Consider the following 20,202-nt stretch of genomic DNA (forward strand, 5'->3'; position numbering starts at 1 on the left):
GCTCTTGGGACCCTGCGCTTGCCGTAGTTGTCAGTGCGGACTCCTCTCCGGGACGAATGAAAGAAGATGTCTGTGTTTGTGCAGCAGTATTAAGGCACCTTTAAAACATGTCTCTAAATGGAGGAGGGAGCAGAGGATTTTACTTCAACACCGTCTTGTCTCTGGCTCGGTCGCTGGCGGCTCACCGACAGGCGCCGATAGACAAGGTAACGTTACAGTCACACGGCGACAGCTAACGACAGTCACAAGCTAATACCTGTCAAAGAGTCTGTGAGACCAAGGCCCGTCTGGAACTTCGCTTTTCTACCTCTGTGCTTTGTGTCATGAATCTGAAAACACCGCAGACGTGTCTTTTATCGTATCAACGAATGAACTGCGGCGTAATTCCGTGATTTCAGAGCGCATCCGAGCCGACCAGTGTTTGTATCCGAGTTCTAAGCTGGCTAACGTCGGCTAACGTTAGCTGTTTTTAACCTGGAGTTAATCTCGTAGGTTGACGTTGAAGACTTGATGGATAAAAACAGGTAAAGCTGCCAGTTAAAGGTCCCAGCTCTGTGCGTTTCCCCTGTAAAATGAATGCGCTTTTCTTCGTGGCTCATTACCTCTAACTGTCATACACAGGATGACACGGGAAACTGTGGCAACGGGAAACTTTGTCGTTGTCGGTTCATTTTCACAGAAACACGAACTGGACGCCTCAGATCTTCACAATATTTTATTCTGTACTGTGACTAAAGGCGCTGCAGTCGTGCATGATTCAGTTCTGTCCCTGTGTGTTTCAGCAGAGCTGCCACGGCGCTTCCATCTACTCAGACTCGCAGGGACACGAATGTGAGATTTTGTCGCTTGTCTTGGTCAGAATGGTGTGAAGTAAAGAGAAGCTGCCATCTGTACTGTGCTGTGTGCACTGTGTTTGAACTCTGAGCTAACAGGGGCCCCCAAACAGGTTAATCAGGCCATGGCCAGAGGGAGGAGAAGCTCCATATTCCCTTCATAATTCAGAGAAACGAAGGAAGCTTCATGTTCTGATGAGTCGAACTGATCGGAAAAAGACTGAAACTGAGACTGAAAATCGGGAAATGTTAAACAGGAAGTGTATCCTATGATGAAAGAGCTGTGATAGCAATAATACAACGAGCACCAACCCATTGTGTTAATGTGTGAACACACTGTGTTAGTGGGCAGTCTGGTTAGTTCAATAAATCCTTCTTAATGATAATTATAATGTTCATTTTTTCATTGAAACTGCTTTAAAGAGGTGTTGATTTAACTGTATGATTATTTTGGAGGCTGTGGTTTGTGGTGGATCAACACTTCTGTGAAACGGTTTCAGAAAAACGGAACACTGAAGGAGGATGTATTGCAGGACTGTGTTAGTTTTAGTCAGGTGTACCTAATAAACTGGTAACTGATTGCAGTTCTGAATGTCTGAGTAGGAAACTTCAAACTTCAGCACACAGGCCTCATACTTCGTACTAAAGCCTCCTTCAGTGGACGTCAGAACAGCCTCTTGTTATTATATTTTACTGGTTTAATAGCAGCTGTGCGATGTGATGTGTGATTGAAGTATTCTGTTGGTTCAACTCCAACCAACCTTTTCATTAAAATGTTTTGTATTTGCATTAACAAGGTTTATCTGGCTCAGTAAGAAGCTTAGGTTGTGTCAAGGCTGAGCTTTGGCACAGAGCCTGCTGAAAACCTAAATCCCTTTTTTATATTTTATTACTATTTTGGCTCTGACAACCATAACGGAGCTGACACAATCATTTAAAACTCCATGGCAGATGTGATCAGAAAGCCCTCATATCCTACATGATCAGTTTTAAAGACCCTCTGCATCCAGTAACAGATAAAACATAAATGGTTGTTAAGTTGAGTGTACGTCAGACCCTTCAGCATTAGGTTAATTACTGCCAGGGGCAGGTTTTTGGCTCGATCCCTGAAGCCCCATTTAGGTCGACAGAATCATTACTGCTAATGGAGCCAGACGTGAACGATGAGTCCGTTTAATCCCTGTGGGCGGGTAAATTCTGCACTTTTAGAAAAGATTGCATTATCCAAATAGCTTACTGAAGTTGAGAGGCATTAAAGATGATGCTTTCAGGACATATCGATAGAGAACCACGTGTTGTCCTCCCACAGGTCCAGAAGCTGCAATGCATGTGCCCTGTGGACTTCAGAGGAGTCTTCCAGCTGGATGAGAGGAGGAGAGATGCTGTCATTGCTCTGGGCATTTTTCTAGTAGAGTCAGACTTGCAGGTAAACACTTTGCCTACTCACCTCTTCACTTTATGGTACTTCTGAGCAGTCAGTGAATTCACAGGATGTTGATATAGCAGTGGTAACTCTGTGTAACGTGCTGTGTAAAACTTCTGCTGCAGCACAAAGATGCTATCGTCCCCTACCTGCTTGGGCTGCTGAAAGGGCTTCCTAAGGTTCAGTGGATTGAAGAGAGCTCGGAACGCAAAGGTAGAGGTAAAGACACACCTGGGATTTTACTGTTGTGTCTGTAACAGTATTATCAGCTGCGCTGTGTGTTTAAGTATCATTGACAGTACAGTTTAATAATATTAGGTGAACTTCCTGTCTTGCAGAAACGCTTCCTGTTGCAGAGAACTTCAGCTTTTGTCTCGTAACGCTTCTGTCAGATGTCGCTCAGCGTGATGAGACCTTACGAGGACAGGTGTGTCTTTGTACCAACCTTTATTTGTGACGTATTAAAGATTAGGTGACTGATCAATAACATTTTATTGAGTCCGGATCTGATAGATGTACCTCTGACTTTCTGTATACCCTGGACAGACGGCTGCCTTCTTCTGTTTTTTCCAGCAAAGCAAATTTCATCTTGAATGTGTATGTGATCTCATCTTTATCAGATCCTGGAGGCGGTTATGGACATCATGCAGGTGCTGCAGGACATCTGCAAGAATCCAGAGGCTCATGATAAAGGTACTAACATAACAAACACTGATGATTCGTCTGTGTGTTACTTAGCTGTTCTAGGTACTGCTATTTCCTATTTATCCCTTCTTCCTTACAGAATACCTGTGCAGGTACACTGTACCCACGCTGCTCGGCGTTGCCCGAGCGTTTGGCCGATACAGCAACACTGATGAGCCTTTGCTGTCCAAGCTGTTCCCCCGGCCAGTCGCACCTGTGCTGCCCACAGGCGATGATAGTGATACCGCCCGTCGGAGGTCCTTCAATGATTTCCGTTCCATCCTGCCGAGCTCTCTGCTCACCGTGTGTCAGGGAGACACTCTGAGACATAAAGGCTCCTCAGTGTCCAGTGTGTCACAGCAGGTATTAATGGTTAGGAAGTTGACGACCTATGTAAAAGCACAGGAAGGAAGCACAACCACATATTTTCAAAATCTGCTTTGTTTTTAGGCCAGTCCAGAGAGAGCAGTCCTCACCCCCAGCTCACCGGGTGATCCCTCTGCACAGTACTTTGAAGGTCAGTGCCTTAGAGCAGAAACAGCTGAGCATGTCGGACTTTCAGGAAACTTTAATAACTCACTAAAGAACATTCTTTAAGAGTTACTTCCTTTCCTCTTCAGGCTCATACCTCCCCGACGGCAGTGCAGTGGACCCTGATTACTACTTCTCCACCATCAGCTCCAGCTTCTCTGTCTCCCCTCTTTTCACTGGCAGCAGCTCTGGAGAGTTTCACGTCCCTCTGGACATGCTCAGACAGCTCCTTCACATGGTCAGCAGTAACCACGGCGACAGAATCGATACGTCAAAAGGAAAAGCAGACCGCATGCATGTGGTTATCGTGTAGAAAAAGTGAAAATTGATTTTGCTCTTTCTCTTGAACAGGTTGAAGAGTTTGTCTCTGAGTCCTTTTTAAAATCACTGGATGACTCTTTGGCAGAACTTATGGAGGTATTCCTGCTTAAATCACTGCAGATGTTTGTTTACTCTTTCTTTGGACACTGCTGGTTCATTGACACATTTCTTTCACTGCACTTGCAGTTGAATCCTGGTCTTCATCTGTACTACAAAACCTTCAGTGATCCTCTGTATGTGGCCATCTTTAAAATGCTGAGAGACACCCTGTACAATCTGAAAGGTGAAGAATCCAGTTCCTCTCTCTCTTCAGATTATTCCAAAATGTGCTTTTTCTTGGAAATAATGATGAATTTTCTGTCTTCTCCAGACCTTCAGACAGACTATGTGAAGGAGGTTCATGACTTTGTGCTGGAGCAGTTCAGCAGCAGCCAGTCTGAGCTGCAGAGGATCCTGCACGACGTCGAGTACCTGCAGAGTGAACTGAGCCCGCTCAAGCTGCGCTGTCAGGCCAACGCTGCCTGTGTGGACCTCATGGTTTGGGCTGTAACTGAGGAGCAGGGTGAGACTTTGGTTCATTCAGACAGGAAGTAATCTGCCTTAGAAGTCCTCTCTGAAAAGTTCCTCTGTTTTCTCTCCTGATTTTTTTCTCCAGGAGCCGAGAACCTTTGCACCAAACTGTCGGAGAAGCTGCAGTCTAAGACATCCAGTAAAGTCATCATCGCTCACATGCCGCTCCTCATCTGCTGCTTACAGGTAACAGGTTACTGCTTGAATTATTTATCCACCTTCCCTCTTCTCATGCCATCCTCCCTTTTAAGAAACACATAAAGAAGGATGTTCACTTGTGGATAAAACGTGGGACTGAACTGATTGAGAACAGTTGTGCTTTCCTGTATATTTTCCGTTTTTCTCAGTCAGGTCAGGGTTGCATCCGTCTCTTGGCTAAAGAGGAGAAAATAAGACTAAGAGTCCCAAATGAGTTTGTCTGTGTTTGTGTCCAGGGCCTGGGTCGTTTGTGTGAGCGCTTTCCAGTGGTGGCCCACTCTGTCACCATGTCGCTCAGAGACTTTTTGGTGGTGCCCTCTCCTGTTCTGGTGAAGCTGCACAAATACCACAGCCAGTACACTCCAGGTAACAGCAGAGTGCTCAGCACGCTCAGCTCCGGCACCGATTTGCAAGTTTTTTTTTTCCAGTTCAATGTGTCCTTACAAAGTAATCATTTTCTAAGGCGGAGGTGAGATAAAGATCCATGTGACGAACGAACACTCGCAGTCAACCCTCAGCACCCATTCTGGCAGGAAGAGCCAGCCCTCTATGTACGAGCAGCTGCGGGACATCTCCATCGATAACATCTGCAGGTGAACACGCTCACCTATAAACACACACACAAACATGCACACGCCAGTACCAGCATAGCCGTTATTCTCCAATCTCTCCCTCTGTCTCCAGGTGCCTGAAAGCAGGACTGACTATGGACAATGTTATTGTAGAAGCTTTTCTCGCCAGTCTGTCCAACCGTCTCTACATCTATCAGGAAAATGACAAGTGAGTCCATCGTCCTGTTTCACTGACTGATGAGAATGAAAAGCCTTTGTTTTAGAAAGTGCTTACGTTTTCCACTGTCCTCCTCAGGGACGCTCACTTGATCCCTGACCACACCATCAGGGCTTTGGGTCACATTGCTGTGGCCTTACGTGACACCCCCAGGGTAATGGAGCCCATCCTGCAGATCCTACAGCAGAAGTTCTGTCAGCCTCCCTCCCAGCTCGACGTCCTCATCATAGACCAGCTTGGCTGCATGGTCATCACAGGCAACGTGAGTATTTGCATCTCTGGAACTTACAGCTGATCGAACCCCTGGTTTCGGAACATGTCTAACGTTTTTTTTTTCTTTCACCTTAGCAATACATCTACCAGGAGGTGTGGAATTTGTTCCAGCAGATCAGCGTCAAGGCCAGTTCCATGGTCTACTCGACCAAAGACTACAAGGACCATGGATACAGGTGACTACACCTTTATATGACACAGTTACAGATGAATGTCCTTCACAGTTTGTCCTGAACATTTAGGACAGTAAGTTAATGTTCCCTCTTCTCTGTACAGACACTGTTCCCTGGCTGTGATAAATGCTCTGGGTAACATAGCAGCAAACGTTCAGGCGGAGCAGATGGTGGACGAGCTGCTGGTCAACCTGCTGGAGCTTTTTGTTCAGCTGGGCTTGGAAGGGAAGAGAGCCAGTGAGAGGGCCTCAGACAAAGGTCCAGCTCTGAAGGTATGAGACACACACACACACACACACACACACACACACGGAACTGCAAATACAGACGCAGTGTGGCAGCACTGTTAGCACGTCCAGCAAAAAGCTTTACCGCAGTGCAGAGTGACTCCATCTGGAAATGCAGTGTGAGGTTCAACCAGATACATACAGCTCAGATATCCTGCAGCTTTCTGTATAGACTCCACCGCCCAATCAGTAAACAGGATTTCAGCTTGTTGTGATCTGATCATGACCTCACTCCTTCGTCTCTCCAGGCATCGAGCAGTGCTGGAAACCTCGGCGTCCTGATCCCAGTTATTGCAGTGGTAAGTGGTTTGGATATCTGCAGCGGTTTCAGCTCGCATCACTGTGGCTTCTTTACCTTCGTTGGTCCAGATTTATTCAGTTGATATGTCTTTTTCTGTGGGACAGTGAAGACAAATATCAGAAATATAAATTAGGATGTAGAAAAAGGTCAGCTGAGTCCACCTCCTTAGCATTCACCACACACGATGATGCTGTTCATGGTTATATCCACTGTCTGCTGTATGTACTGTGGCTTAACTACAGAAATCTGTTCTCTCCCTTCTTCTTCTGTGGTTAGCTGACTAGGAGGTTGCCACCAATTAAGGAAGCAAAGCCCCGTCTGCAGAAGCTCTTCAGGGACTTCTGGCTCTACTCTGTTGTCATGGGATTTGCGGTGGAGGGTTCAGGTAGAAAGAGCTTACTCACTGATATTTCTGTTTCCTCTGCTTCTCTGGGAACATTAAATTAAATGAAAACTGAAATGTGTCGTCCTCAGGTCTGTGGCCAGAGGAGTGGTACGAAGGAGTTTGTGAGATTGCGACCAAATCGCCGCTGCTCACGTTTCCCAGTGGAGAACCTTTACGCTCAGAGCTGCAGTACAACTCTGCACTGAAGAATGACACCGTCACGGCGGTATGAGAGCACGCTCACGTCTATGAACAAACACACACGCATGCTGTTCTTCTTCCGGCACTAATTTGTGCTTCGTGGTTAAACCTAAGGCGGAGCTGAATGATCTGCGCAGCACCATCATCAACCTGCTGGATCCTCCTCCCGAGGTGGCTGCTCTCATCAACAAACTGGACTTTGCCATGTCCACGTATTTGCTGTCCGTCTACAGACTGGAGTACATGAGGTAAACTAACATGATGTTGACATGCTGCCCACCACCTCATGTGCTTGAACATGTTCAGTGGTCATACGTGTAGCCTTTATTATGCCGTGTTTTCTCTGCGTTTGTTAGGATGCTGCATTCTCTGGACTCGGATCGTTTTCAGGTCATGTTTCGATACTTTGAAGACAGAGCAATACAGAAGGATAAATCTGGTAAGCAGAAGGAAGAAAAAACACACGCTGTTAACTGTTAATTATGTTTATTCATGCTGAATAAATTCCTTCCAGGTATGATGCAGTGTGTGATTGCGGTGAGTGACAAGGTTTTTGAGGTCTTCCTGCAGATGATGGCTGAAAAAGTAAGGGAGAGTTTTCACTTAAGAGGAGCTCATATTCCATTCAGAGCTCGTTTCTCGCCCCGTGTCTCTTTACACTGTGCATCTTGATAAAATGTTAACTTTTCAGCCAAAAACCAAAGCCCACGAGGAAGAGCTGGAACGCCACGCCCAGTTCCTCCTGGTCAACTTCAACCACATCCACAAGAGGATCCGCAGAGTGGCCGACAAATATCTGTCTGGCCTGGCTGAAACGTGAGAGCGCACGCAGACACACGCGTCGACTCAGGATACCACGCTGACTCTTTCATAAACGGTTTAACGGCTTTTTCTCTCCTCTCAGTTTTCCCCACTTGCTGTGGAGCGGCCGTGTGCTGAGGACCATGTTAGACATCCTGCAGACGCTTTCCCTCTCGCTCAGTGCAGTGAGTAATGATCATTCACACCGTTCATTACTGTGTGTGTGTGCCATGACATTAGTCGTGATGTTTATGCTGCTTTGCAGGACATTCATAAAGATCAGCCTTACTACGACATCCCAGACACTCCGTACAGAATCACTGTCCCTGACACATATGAAGCCAGAGAGGTAAGTTTACACAGAACCGGTTTCTGGAGCGTGAAATAGATGTCACAGACATGAGAAAAGCACCTGTTTCAAACACGTCACGCGTGTGAGACCCATCGTATCTTTAATTGCAGAGCATAGTGAAGGATTTTGCCGCTCGCTGTGGGGAGATCCTCAAAGAGGCCATGAAATGGGCTCCGTCTGTGACCAAATCCCACCTACAGGTAACATTTACTTTGAAGCACTGAGTTCTGTAACATGCAAACCATCACATGTGCAGCACAGATGACCAATGTCATGTAATGTAATGTTTTCAGGAGTATCTGAACAAGCATCAGAACTGGGTGTCGGGTCTCTCCCAGCACACAGGCCTGGCCATGGCCACAGAAAGCATCCTGCACTTTGCCGGTTATAACAGACAGAGCACGACTCTGGGGGTGAGTCACACACTGAGTTTTCACATGCTAAAGCCTGTTATATACCATATATATGTATATGTAATATTTCTTTATTTTTCATACTTACTACACGGCTGCAGTCGTTGTTGTTCATTGTGTTTCTGTCCGTCCACCTCCAGTCCACTCAGCTGACTGAGAGACCAGCCTGTGTGAAGAAGGACTACTCAAACTTCATGGCCTCCCTCAACCTCAGGAACAGATACGCTGGAGAGGTAAAACCAACGGTTAATGTTGACTGGATCCGTCACCGCCACGTTCCACTCGCGTTGCTCTGTGTGATCATGTGTATTTTGCATTGATGGAGCTGAACTCAACTTCCTGCTGCTGCTGCATTTACTGCATTTCTCCTGCTCATGTGTTTTGTCCTTGTGTCTGTAGGTGTCAGGTATGATCCACTTCGCCCAGGCAGTCCGAGGACAGTCCGATCTGAGCCGGCTGATGATCAAACAGATGGGAGAGGCGTTGGACTCTGCACAGCCTGAGGCCTTCACTGAGGCCATGTTCAAACTGGCTGCCTTGCTCATCAGCACCAAAGGTTCGAGCTCTCTGTGGCTTTCTTTGCTGTTGGCCCCTGTGATTGTGTTTTTCTGCCAAATTCAGGGCTCTGCCTTCTTTTTAACATGTTCTCAGTTTATCGTTTGACTCTTACCAACCTCTTTTTTTTATGTTTTCCTGTTTTTTTATGATTGGTTCATAGACTGTGACCCTCAGCTCCTGCACCACCTCTGCTGGTCTCCTCTCAAGATGTTCACAGAACATGGCATGGAAACAGCCATTGCTTGCTGGGAGTGGTTGTTGGCAGCACGTGTAGGTGTGGAAGTACCGGTACGTAGGTGTGTTTTGTGTTTTTTTTTTTTTTTGCATCAGTGTATGTGCATTTTAAACATACTATCAACCTCCTCCGTGGCTGCCCAGTTTATGCGGGAGATGGCGGGAGCGTGGCAGATGACCGTGGAGCTGAAGATGGGATTGTTCTCAGACGCTCAGGTGGAGGCTGATCCTCTGGCTGCATCAGAGGAAAGTCAGCCTATCCCCTGTCCTCCAGACGTTACCCCTCACCACATATGGATCGAGGTCAGGAAAACGTTATCCTTCTGTAGGTTATCACATGTTCCTATCTGTCTACTCCCATTTCACTCTTTTATCTGCCTCCTTTCCTCCAGTTTCTTGTCCAGAGGTTTGAGATAGCGAAGTATTCCAGCGCAGATCAGGTGGAGATCTTCTGCAGTTTGCTTCAGCGCTCGCTGTCTCTTAACGTAGGCGGGGCAAAGAGCAGCCTCAACCGCCACGTAGCTGCTATTGGACCTCGTTTCAGGTAAACAAAGTTCAAAGAAAAAAAAACAAACATAGGTAAATCACTGTGTGTAGAACTTTGAGAGGCAGGTGTGTTGACAGTGAGCATGCTCCTCGCTCTCCAGGCTGCTGACTCTGGGTCTGGCTCTGCTTCACTCTGACGTCGTCACCAACGCAACCGTGAGAAATGTGCTTCGAGAGAAGATCTATTCCACAGCCTTTGATTACTTCAGGTACCAGCACACACTCTAATGTGCATGACCCTGAAGTTAAATCTGGGGATGGTCTGATAATCGAACTCTCCGTTTTCCGTCTCTCCAGTGTGTCTCCAAAGTTTCCCACCCAAGGCGACAAGCGTCTCCGCGAGGACATCAGCATCATCATCCGTTTCTACGCCAGCATCCTGTCTGACAAGAAGTACCTGGCGGCGTGCCACCTGGTCCCACCTGGTGAGCTTGGCACTACCCCAGCCCCGAGCACGCTCTCTGCCGGGATATTTGGATCGCTTATCGTGTCCAGCACTTCTCCGATATCTATCTTAAGTAAGCGTAAAGCGGTGGAGCTCGGACTGCACTGCAGCAGGGGCATGCTTTTACGCCTGTCAAATCTGACGCTCATTCTCCTCACCATGCTGCTGATAGATCCTGGTATCTATCTGTTAAATCGACTCAATTTTTAAAAAAAAATGTTTTTCCTCTCAGCTTTTTTCTCTCAGTCATTCTTATTTTCTCACTCTCACACTTTCAGTCTTTTCTCTTCCTCTTTTGTCTTCTTCTCTGGTATCTTACTCCTTTCTCTGTCTCAGTGAGTTTCCTTTTACTCGTTGATGTTTAGCAGCTGTGGGGAAAAGCGCAGATCTGTCAGTTGCGTTAAGATGCATGATAATTCATCATGTCAGCCCACCTGTCTGCCCCTCTCCTCCACCGATCAATTTGGATTCAAAAGAAGAAACGACACAACGAAAAATGTTTTTTCTTCCACCCCAGAAAATCCTCTCCTCTTCATTCCCGACGATCCCAAGAAAAGACATGGCCACATTTTCATACACATCGAACTGCTTCAGGTAGTCGAGTCCTCTAACCGCAGATCCTGGATCAGATTAATTGTCCTCCCCGCGCATTAACAAGATTAAATAATATCTGACCCAGTATCAGTGGTTCAAGGCAACTTCTACCTACATGAAAATCCCGCTGGATCTCCCTGCACATGCATGACCATCACCACAGCAGAGGACTAACTGACACAGCTCATCTCGCTCCTCAGAAACTCCCTCATCATCGATCATGTTATTGATGTTTTTCACTGTTTACAAGTCACAGTATTGATTAAGGATTATAAGAAACTTAGATGTGTGATTTCTCTTGTTGGCACAAACTGACTTTGTTTGAATGCAAACAGATAATCAGGACCCGTCCCTGAACAGTCTGTCAGTGATGAACGCCGCCGACCTCAGGAGCAACATGGACTCCAGCTCTCGCTCCCAGCAGAGCAGCCAGGGATGGATCAACACCTACCCGCTGTCCAGTGGCATGTCCACCACATCCAAGAAATCAGGTACCACTTACATTCAGCGTGTCAGCAGTAACAATAGAGAGACGACAGGCCTTCCTCGACACAGATTGTGCTGTACGCTGTACCTCTGTCCACACAGGCACGTCCAAGAAGAGTAACAGAGGGACGCAGCTTCACAAATACTACATGAAGCGCAGGACTCTGTTGCTGGCCTTACTGGTGAGTGCTGAGAAGGAATCGTCATTTCCTGGTTTTGACTCCACTGACAGTGCCTGCTCATCATCAGCCATTCCTCATACTGTCCTCGTGTCCTCTTGTCTTTCTGTGTCTTTCCAGGCCAGTGAGATCGAACGGCTGACGACGTGGTACAACCCGCTCTCCACTCAGGAACTGGCCATCGCCACAGAGCAGTCAGTGGAGACCAGCATCGCCAACTGGAGGTCCAAATACATCAGCCTCACGGAGAAACAGTGGAAGGACAACGTCAACCTGGCCTGGAGTATCGCACCTTACCTGGCGATGCAGTTACCAACAAGGTTATCACTCTCTGTGTTTCTGTTCCCAAAGAGAGACTGAAACACCTCACACAGTTTCACTGTGTGAGGTGATGATGGGAGAAATAACACGTTCTTCCTTTTTAAAAAGAGAAACTGACGTCAGTAACAATAAAACAGTACACTCACCTGTTACCTGTTACCTGTTCAGGTACGGCCAGTAGCTCATGATGGAGCAAACCTTTAGTTATTTATTGCTGTGTATTGAACATCACTGAGTCTGTTTGCTGACTTTATAATTCTACCTCCACCTTCCTCTCGTCTCACGCTGAAGATGATTTACCTGTTTGTTTGTTTGTTTGTTTTTAACGTCTTGTTTTCCAGGTTTAAGAATGATGCCATTGTTGCTGAAGTGACCAGGCTGGTGAGACTGGATCCTGGAGCCGTCAGTGATGTACCGGAGGCCGTTAAGGTAAGATCACCAAGTTTATTAAGACTCAGGTATGAACTGTTTGAAGTTTGTGAATAAATAATGTTTTTTCTTTCACCAGTTCCTGGTCACATGGCACACTATTGATGCCGACTCTCCTGAGCTGAGCCACATCCTGTGCTGGGCCCCAGCGGACCCGCCCACCGGTCTGTCCTACTTCAGCAGCATGTACCCTCCTCATCCTCTCACTGCTCAGTACGGGGTTAAGGTGCTGCGCTCTTTCCCTCCAGTAAGTCACACACCTGTGGATTTTTGCATCTTGGCATCAGCTCAGAGACTCATTTGTTTTTTGTTTTCTTTTTCCTTCTGCTGCAGCAACAACAGCAGCAACTTTCTCTTTAATGTGTTTGCTTTCTCTTTTTAGGATGCCATCTTGTTCTACATTCCTCAGATTGTTCAGGCTCTCCGTTATGACAAGGTAAACATCAGCAGAACTCACAGATTTCATACAAAGGGGAAAGAAAATTGCGTACTGTGATTTTTCATAAGCTGAGAGATAAACTTTTGCTCTCAGAGCTCACTGCTTAAATAGAAAAGAAAAGAACTGGCAGCTGTTTTGATGTCGTGGTGGACTCTGATTCTGTGTCCTGCTCAGATGGGTTACGTCAGAGAGTACATCCTCTGGGCGGCGCAGAAGTCTCAGCTGCTTGCCCACCAGTTCATCTGGAACATGAAGACCAACATTTTCATGGACGAGGAGGGACACCACAAAGACCGTGAGTAGAGACTCGACATTAGAGTGAAGCTTCGATTGTGAGTGAGACTGATCACAAGGCACCTGATTTAAAGATGATGATGATGATGAGTCATTCCATGTGTTCATGAATCAGAATATTTCTGGCTTTTCTCTGATATCTTCTCCTATTAATGTGTAATTAGATCCTTCTGCCTAATGGGAAAAGCCTTATTAGGCCTAATTAAATCATATGAAGTGGATGTAATCACAGCTCCTCATTAACGGCTTTGTGTAGCTGACATCGGGGAGCTGCTGGAGCAGATGGTCGAGGAGATCACAGGTTCTCTGTCGGGTCCGGCCAAAGACTTTTACCAGCGAGAGTTCGACTTCTTCAACAAGATCACCAACGTGTCCGCCATCATCAAGTAAATTCATTAGCGTGGAGTTCACAAATGATTAGCACCTCTCAGAAGGAAACGTTTTGCTGTAATCTAAACCCTGATGTGTTTTTTATCTTCTCAGGCCAGTTCCAAAGGGAGAGGAGAGGAAACGAGCCTGTCTCAAAGCACTGTCAGATATCAAAGTCCAGCCAGGTAACACGTTACCTGATCTCAGATCAGTTATTTCCATTTACCAACTGCTTTTTTCCAAATATATTCTGTTTCTCTTGATGTTTTCTAGGCTGTTACCTGCCAAGTAACCCTGAAGCTATAGTGCTGGACATCGACTACAAATCTGGAACACCCATGCAGAGGTAATGACAGATTGTAACTCATGCTTCATGTTGGTCCTACTTCTCAGGACCAGTGCCTGCTCATACCCAGTGTCCTCTGTCTCATGGGCGGGTGTTTTTTATGTCGTCACAGTGCTGCCAAGGCTCCATATCTGGCCAAGTTTAAGGTGAAACGCTGTGGGGTGAGTGAACTGGAGAGGGAGGGTCTCCGCTGTCCCTCAGACTCTCTGGAGGACGGAGAGGAGAATCCAGACGGATCGCGCAGGGTTTGCTGGCAGGCGGCCATCTTTAAAGTGGGAGATGACTGCAGACAGGTACCCCACTCCCCTCCGCCTCACGTTTACTGGGACACGTCGGGAGGACACTGAATTTCTCCTGTAACCCTGTCGTGTTTCTCTCCTCTCTTTAGGACATGCTCGCTCTGCAGATCATTGGGCTTTTTAAGAACATCTTCCAGCTGGTGGGCCTGGATCTGTTTGTCTTCCCTTACAGAGTGGTGGCTACTGCTCCAGGGGTAGGACTTCACGTCCCGTTACTCCCTCCCTTGTTGTTGTAATTTCTTTTTAGTTATGTTTACATTTTGAAAAAAAAAAAAAAAACATCATGCCAAAACATCAACAGCCAGGCTGTAAAAACCACATTTTGTTTTTGATCAGGTTTGTATTTACTGATCTTCTTTTCCTCAGTGCGGCGTGATTGAGTGCATCCCGGACTGTAAGTCCCGAGACCAGCTCGGCAGACAGACGGACTTCGGGATGTACGATTACTTCCGTAACCAGTACGGCGATGAATCCACACTCGCCTTCCAGAAGGTGCGGAGGTTTTAACCCGTGTCTGTCATTGTTTTATTCTACCTTTATGATTCCTTCTTAAGTGAGGATCCACGTCAGCGATCGGTCGAAACAGACACACAGGATAAATCACGACCGCGTCCCCGTCTTCTTTCCGCAGGCTCGGTATAACTTCATCCGCAGTATGGCCGCCTACAGCCTCCTGCTGTTCCTGCTGCAGATCAAAGACCGACACAACGGCAACATCATGCTGGACAGCAAAGGACACCTCATCCACATAGGTACTGTGTGGTACCGACTGTCAGGCTGTGCTCTGGACTGAGTCTAAGTTTCTGCTTCTAGTTTCTGAAGTGAAAACAAAACTCATATTCGTATTAATGTGTTCACCATCGCTGGTGACCTGCTCAGCTGAGCCTGAATCACACTGAGGTTTTATACAGCGTCTCTGCCGCCGTGTTTTCTCCAGACTTCGGCTTCATGTTTGAGAGCTCACCTGGTGGGAACCTGGGCTGGGAGCCGGACATCAAGCTGACGGATGAGATGGTGATGATCATGGGAGGAAAGATGGAGGCCACTCCTTTCAAATGGTTCATGGAGATGTGTGTCAGAGGATATCTGGCCGTACGGTAAGAAGCTGCAAAAATAGAGCTCAGAGGGAGAAAGCCTGTCCATGCTGATTTAAGATTTCTGTCTGTATATAATATTTTATGTTTTACTTTGACTTCTGTGCTCTGTCTAACTCTGTTGGTTGCTCCTGAACATACAGACCCTACATGGATGCAGTGGTTTCTCTGGTGACCCTCATGCTGGACACTGGGCTGCCGTGCTTCAGAGGACAAACCATTAAACTCCTCAAGTAAGTCCAACAGGAGGATAAGAGTGTGTGTGTGTGTGTGTGTGTGTGTGTGTGTGTGTGTGTGTGTGTGTGTGTGTGTGTGTGTGTGTGTGTGTGTGTGTGTGTGTGTGTGTGAACTGTGGGGCAACACACAGCGTCTTCATCTTTATTGGACAGTTGATGGTGAAAAAAACAGAAAATGAGGAGTGACATGAAACAAGGGGCGCTGGCTGGAATCGAACTGTTGTGACTGTATATATCTTAACCATTCAGCCAGTGAGTTCTACAGGGCATTTTAGCTTCTTTCAGCTCATTGTTTTGCTTTTAAAGGCCCAAACTTTACTGCTTTAAACTTTAAATATTAATGTATATCTTCTTCTTTTTTTTTTTTTTGATCAGAGGACGGTTTAATCCACAAATGAGTGAGAAGGAAGCGGCAGCGTTCATGATTAAAGTCATCCAGAGCTGTTTCCTCAGCAGCAGGTGAGAAACAGACGTTAGCATCGTGCAGAACACCAGCGCGGTCACGATCAGTAACTCTGTCACGTACATTCATGTGGAGTTCTCACGGATTTTTCATTGACTTGTTTTCAACAGGAGCAAAACGTACGACATGCTGCAGTATTACCAGAACCAAATTCCCTACTGAAGATCTTCTACCGGACCTCCACTGTTCGTCCAACACTAACGTCTACGCAAGCAATGCAAAACTCCCTTTGGGTGATTTTAATGCGGAGGTGGATGCACCTTCCAGTGCGCCGCTCTTCTCCTCTGAGACAAACAATAATGTGGCACTTTGATCCCTTTTCTCCAGTTTTACTGTAAGCTGTCAGATTTTATAATGTACACCTGAGTTTTAAAGTAGTTCTCTATTTAACTTGAGAGTAAAAGGACAATATAGGACTTTAACCAAAAGAGGTATCTGAATCACCCTTTAAGTATTTTCTTCTTGATGCTGTTATTTGTTACTCACCTGTCACACGAGAGGACGATGGCCATAACAGGAGCCATATTTATAGTGTTTGTCGAAGCAGCTGTTCTAATCATCGTTATCGTTTTGTTACTATGCTGTTATCCACTTTTATGCACTTTACAGATCACAGTGTTCGGCTTCTCCTGCCTATGATCGAGAGCTTAAACAGAGATTAAAACAACGTGCAGTTTAATCAGCTGATAAATTAAATTTCAGTAGGTTTGATTTCGTCGCACACGAGTCAGACAGATGGAAAAGCAACGCAGGAATCAATCAGCATTTAATCCAACAGTAGTCTTTAGAAATCAAAGGTATTGAGAGAATCAAAGGTAGTTATGCTGTAGTGTTTACTGTAGATTATTAACTGTAGAATCACATCAAGATCACAGGTGTTTTCCTGTGATTTCTGTGGAACTTGTAGAATCATATGTGAAGAACATATTCAGCTGTGTCATGTCAAACCTCCTCGTGTCAGCTTTTAGGTGGAAGCGGTTTTACAGAGGCGTTTTGTCACTGCAGGAACTTAGAAACCCGTAACATGAAAGAACCGGTGAGGCTTTGATGCTTGAAGGTCCCGCCTCGTGTGTCCACTGGGAACAGACACCAGGAAAATGCTGCAGTGTTTACATCATGTTTGGTGGTGGGACAGACAACAATGGAAGAGGGTGTGTTACACTAGAAGCAGCTAATGTGGCCATGAGTCACTAGCCTGCAGCAGAGACGGGGGGTGTGGGGTCACTTCCTTCTAACTCCACACCCCCGACACTGACTCGAGTGACGTTACACAGCTCCCTCTGCAAACACTAAAGGCTTTACACAACGTTTTTAATCTTTTAATTAATCTTTAAATGAACATTTGAGTCCTGCAGGACTTTCTGAATCGCATTTTCTGGAGCTTGAATTTAGTGTCACCTCCTGAGCAGCACTGAAATTCAGTTCCTGAGCAGAGAACAGTGGAAATCAGAGCAGAACCTTCGTCAGTGGTTAGTTAAAGTTACAGTTACGGGTCATTAAGTTCCTGACGTGGAAAAGGCCAGAAGGAAGGAGGTGATGCAGCACACAGGGTGAGCCAGGAGCTCTCCTGCTGCTCTGCATCACAGCCTGCATGTCTCACATACAGAGTGAGACACGCAGTGTTACTGTCCTGTGTCAGAGTACAGGTGTACAGGTGTCGTACATGTGTGTGAACCCTTCGCCGTACGTCGAAGCCTGTTTGGAAACATTCCTCTGTGAGTGTGTGAGTTACATCAGACCTGTTCGCTTTGGGTTTCGTCGGATGATCTTGCTGTTACCGATGCAGATGATGATTATGCCTAAAAAGCCATTTCTCCTACTCTTGGTAGAAACACACACTGTAGTAATACTTGACAAAAAAACCCTGACTTTATGCAATATATCCATGTATATTGTTACTGTGTTTGTGTTGTGTTCAACAAATGAAATCGCTATAATTCCTTCCATCCCAGTGTTTGTGTGAGAAGCGTTTTCTGTTGCAGCTCTGACTTACTGTTGTTACACATCTACGGTTGAACTCCAGTATTTAAACACACACCAGTACAATGTTTGATGGCTGATAGAGAAGAAGATGATCAGCCTTTTTTACTGTGGCAGTTGCTGTTATTTTAAATATGTCAGTCATCCCTCATGTCCCCACTGCTCCCTGTGAACCAGAGGTGTTGGTCAGTATCTATACTGTGTGTGTGTGTGTGTGTGTGTGTGTGTGGTTTTTGTTTGTATTTGCTCGGTTTGTGGCGACATCATTGCCAGTTCAGATGAAGATCACGTGTGTGAAAACTCACTCCAGATTAAATGTGTGTACATTTCATCGGTTTCAGGGTGTGTGTTTTATTTTTTTAGGTTTTTCTTTTTTCTTTTCTTTTCTTTTCTTTTTTCTTTTCTTTTCTTTCTTTAGCAGGAAAAGCAGCAGAGCCTGAGTTTGTTGTTCACCATGTTCATCCCTTCGTGGTCATAGTTCACCTTCTTCTAATGTTTACTTCCGTCTCAAACTGGTTCCGTGAACAGGACAGTGAGCTCAGTGAACTGCAGTGACCTGCCCCCAGTCTCCAGAGAACAAAGGGAGGAACTGCCCAGTGTTACTGTGGTTTTCCCATTAAAGAGCTCGAATGTAAATGAGTATTCAGCCGGTGGTGTTGAACTCTGACCTCTCTGACACAGGGCCCTAAAACACTTCACACCGCAGGAAGCAGTCTCATCATCGCTGGGTAAGAATCAGACTGAGGGGAGAAAACAAGTGGATCCTTGGACGAGGAGGAAAATATTTTATTAGTTAGATTTAGAAACCTTTTCTGAAATCGTCTGATAAAAAAAAGAGGTCGTAAAACAACAATCTATCACTCCTGCTTTTGTCAGCCAACAGGGCGGCCGTTAAAGACAGGATTTATGGCACTGACACAAAGAACAAGATGGCGGGAGTGAAACTTTGACTTGTCCACAGGGGGACACGTCCCCCACGGCTTTGGTTTGTTATTCATGACAGAATGAAATCAAGCCGAACCAAACAGGAACGGACCCAACATAGAAAATACAAATTATTTCATAACATTAAAAACCTTGTTCATCAATACAACATGAGCAGAGAACTTCATGTCCTTCACACACACTCACAGACATTGTCCTGGTTCTTCGGTTTATCTTCAGCCTGTGATGAACAGAAACGTGTGTGTGTGTGTGTTTATATTTCTGTGCCTTTACATTCACAGCGCGCCGCCGCAGGGAGTCATGCGCGTGTTTCCTCCGGAGACCGTGCGTGCGTCTTTAGGTGGCCGATGATGCTGCGTTGCCGGGTGAACTTCGCCCCACAGAGCTGACACTCGTACGGCTTCTCCCGGGAGTGCACCCGCATGTGCTCCATCCTGCGGTACTGCCGCGTGAAGCGCATGCCGCACTCGTCGCACGCGAAGGGCTTGAGCCCGAGGTGGCCGCGCATGTGCCGCGTCATGGTGCCGCGCTGGGTGAACGGCTTCCTGCAGATGCCGCAGGAGAAGGGCCTGCTCAGCCAGTGGCTCCTCTCATGCTGCCTCAGCAAAGCCACGTCCACGCAGGTCTGACCGCAGACTGAGCAGGCGTGACGAGCCGGAGACGCGTCAGTCTTCGCTTCGTCCTCCGTGGACTGTGAAGGCAGATTCTCTGAGTCCTGATCTTCAGGCTTGATCAAACTTCTCTCCTGTGCAGTGTGAGACTCCGCGTGAGCAACAAGCTGCTCTGAGCTCGGGAAGCCTTTGGCACAGGGGATGCACATGTACAGGTTGGCGTGCAAAGCAGGTGGAAATCCAGGCTGTGTGTGATGGTAGATGTAGCTGCTTTTCTTGTTTCTATTCAGCTCCTCATCCTCGCTTTCACTTTCTCTGCTGTTCTGCAGCTCGGTCTTTAAGACCAAATCCTCCTCTTTAACCTGAGCTCGGTCCTCCAGCTGTGAGGACACCCTCCGCTCCTCTTGGACCAGATCTCCACCCTCCAGCTCCTGTCTTTTTGTTTGCACACTTTTTCCCAAACGGCCGTCCCTGCTGGACCGAGGCCTCCTCTGTGCTGATGTTCGCTGGGAGCCTGTGGCCATCGCTGGGTTCCTCCAGTGACCGTGCTCTAATCCTGTGTTACAGAAAGCTGAGCTGGACTTTGAAGGTGTATGATCAGACGGGTCACAGCTGGAATGGAAATACTTCTGCTCCGCTGCATTTGAGAGGCAAATATTGTACAACATTTATTTGATAACTTTAGTTACTGGTTACACTGCAGATTGAGATTAATAATACAAAAATTTAACAAGAAATAAATCATGATGTGTTATTTTGTCGTTGAGACATCTGAGTGTGGACCTCAGTGGTGGACGGA

The 20,202-nt window shown here is 46.5% G+C and overlaps 1 protein-coding gene across 2 annotated transcripts; it reads left to right on the plus strand.

The window, feature by feature from the left end:
• Nucleotides 1–54: 54 nt before the first annotated feature.
• Nucleotides 55–18,178, plus strand: pi4kaa (phosphatidylinositol 4-kinase, catalytic, alpha a). Of its 2 annotated transcripts, none has more exons than XM_041058842.1 (54): nt 55–206; nt 2,143–2,259; nt 2,382–2,475; nt 2,595–2,683; nt 2,877–2,949; nt 3,041–3,303; nt 3,391–3,457; nt 3,561–3,709; nt 3,823–3,888; nt 3,979–4,075; nt 4,163–4,354; nt 4,448–4,548; nt 4,797–4,926; nt 5,024–5,153; nt 5,245–5,340; nt 5,428–5,611; nt 5,698–5,798; nt 5,899–6,067; nt 6,331–6,381; nt 6,660–6,768; nt 6,858–6,994; nt 7,084–7,217; nt 7,326–7,408; nt 7,484–7,554; nt 7,661–7,785; nt 7,874–7,955; nt 8,036–8,119; nt 8,233–8,322; nt 8,416–8,535; nt 8,676–8,768; nt 8,935–9,091; nt 9,254–9,381; nt 9,472–9,630; nt 9,720–9,871; nt 9,975–10,082; nt 10,171–10,298; nt 11,248–11,403; nt 11,501–11,580; nt 11,698–11,897; nt 12,240–12,327; nt 12,407–12,574; nt 12,710–12,763; nt 12,941–13,061; nt 13,317–13,446; nt 13,544–13,614; nt 13,703–13,775; nt 13,888–14,068; nt 14,164–14,268; nt 14,441–14,566; nt 14,706–14,826; nt 15,012–15,171; nt 15,312–15,401; nt 15,780–15,863; nt 15,978–18,178. In XM_041058842.1, the coding sequence occupies exons 1-54, from the start codon at nt 108–110 to the stop codon at nt 16,027–16,029; spliced, it is 6,288 nt and encodes a 2,095-aa protein (XP_040914776.1). In that variant the 5' UTR covers nt 55–107; the 3' UTR covers nt 16,030–18,178. The 2 variants fall into 2 exon arrangements, with proteins under 2 accessions (XP_040914776.1, XP_040914779.1); XM_041058845.1 differs by having other exon boundaries at nt 2,382–2,469.
• Nucleotides 18,179–20,202: the final 2,024 nt, after the last annotated feature.

Source organism: Toxotes jaculatrix, chromosome 16, assembly GCF_017976425.1.
Source record: "Toxotes jaculatrix isolate fToxJac2 chromosome 16, fToxJac2.pri, whole genome shotgun sequence".
Classification (NCBI taxonomy): domain Eukaryota; kingdom Metazoa; phylum Chordata; class Actinopteri; family Toxotidae; genus Toxotes; species Toxotes jaculatrix.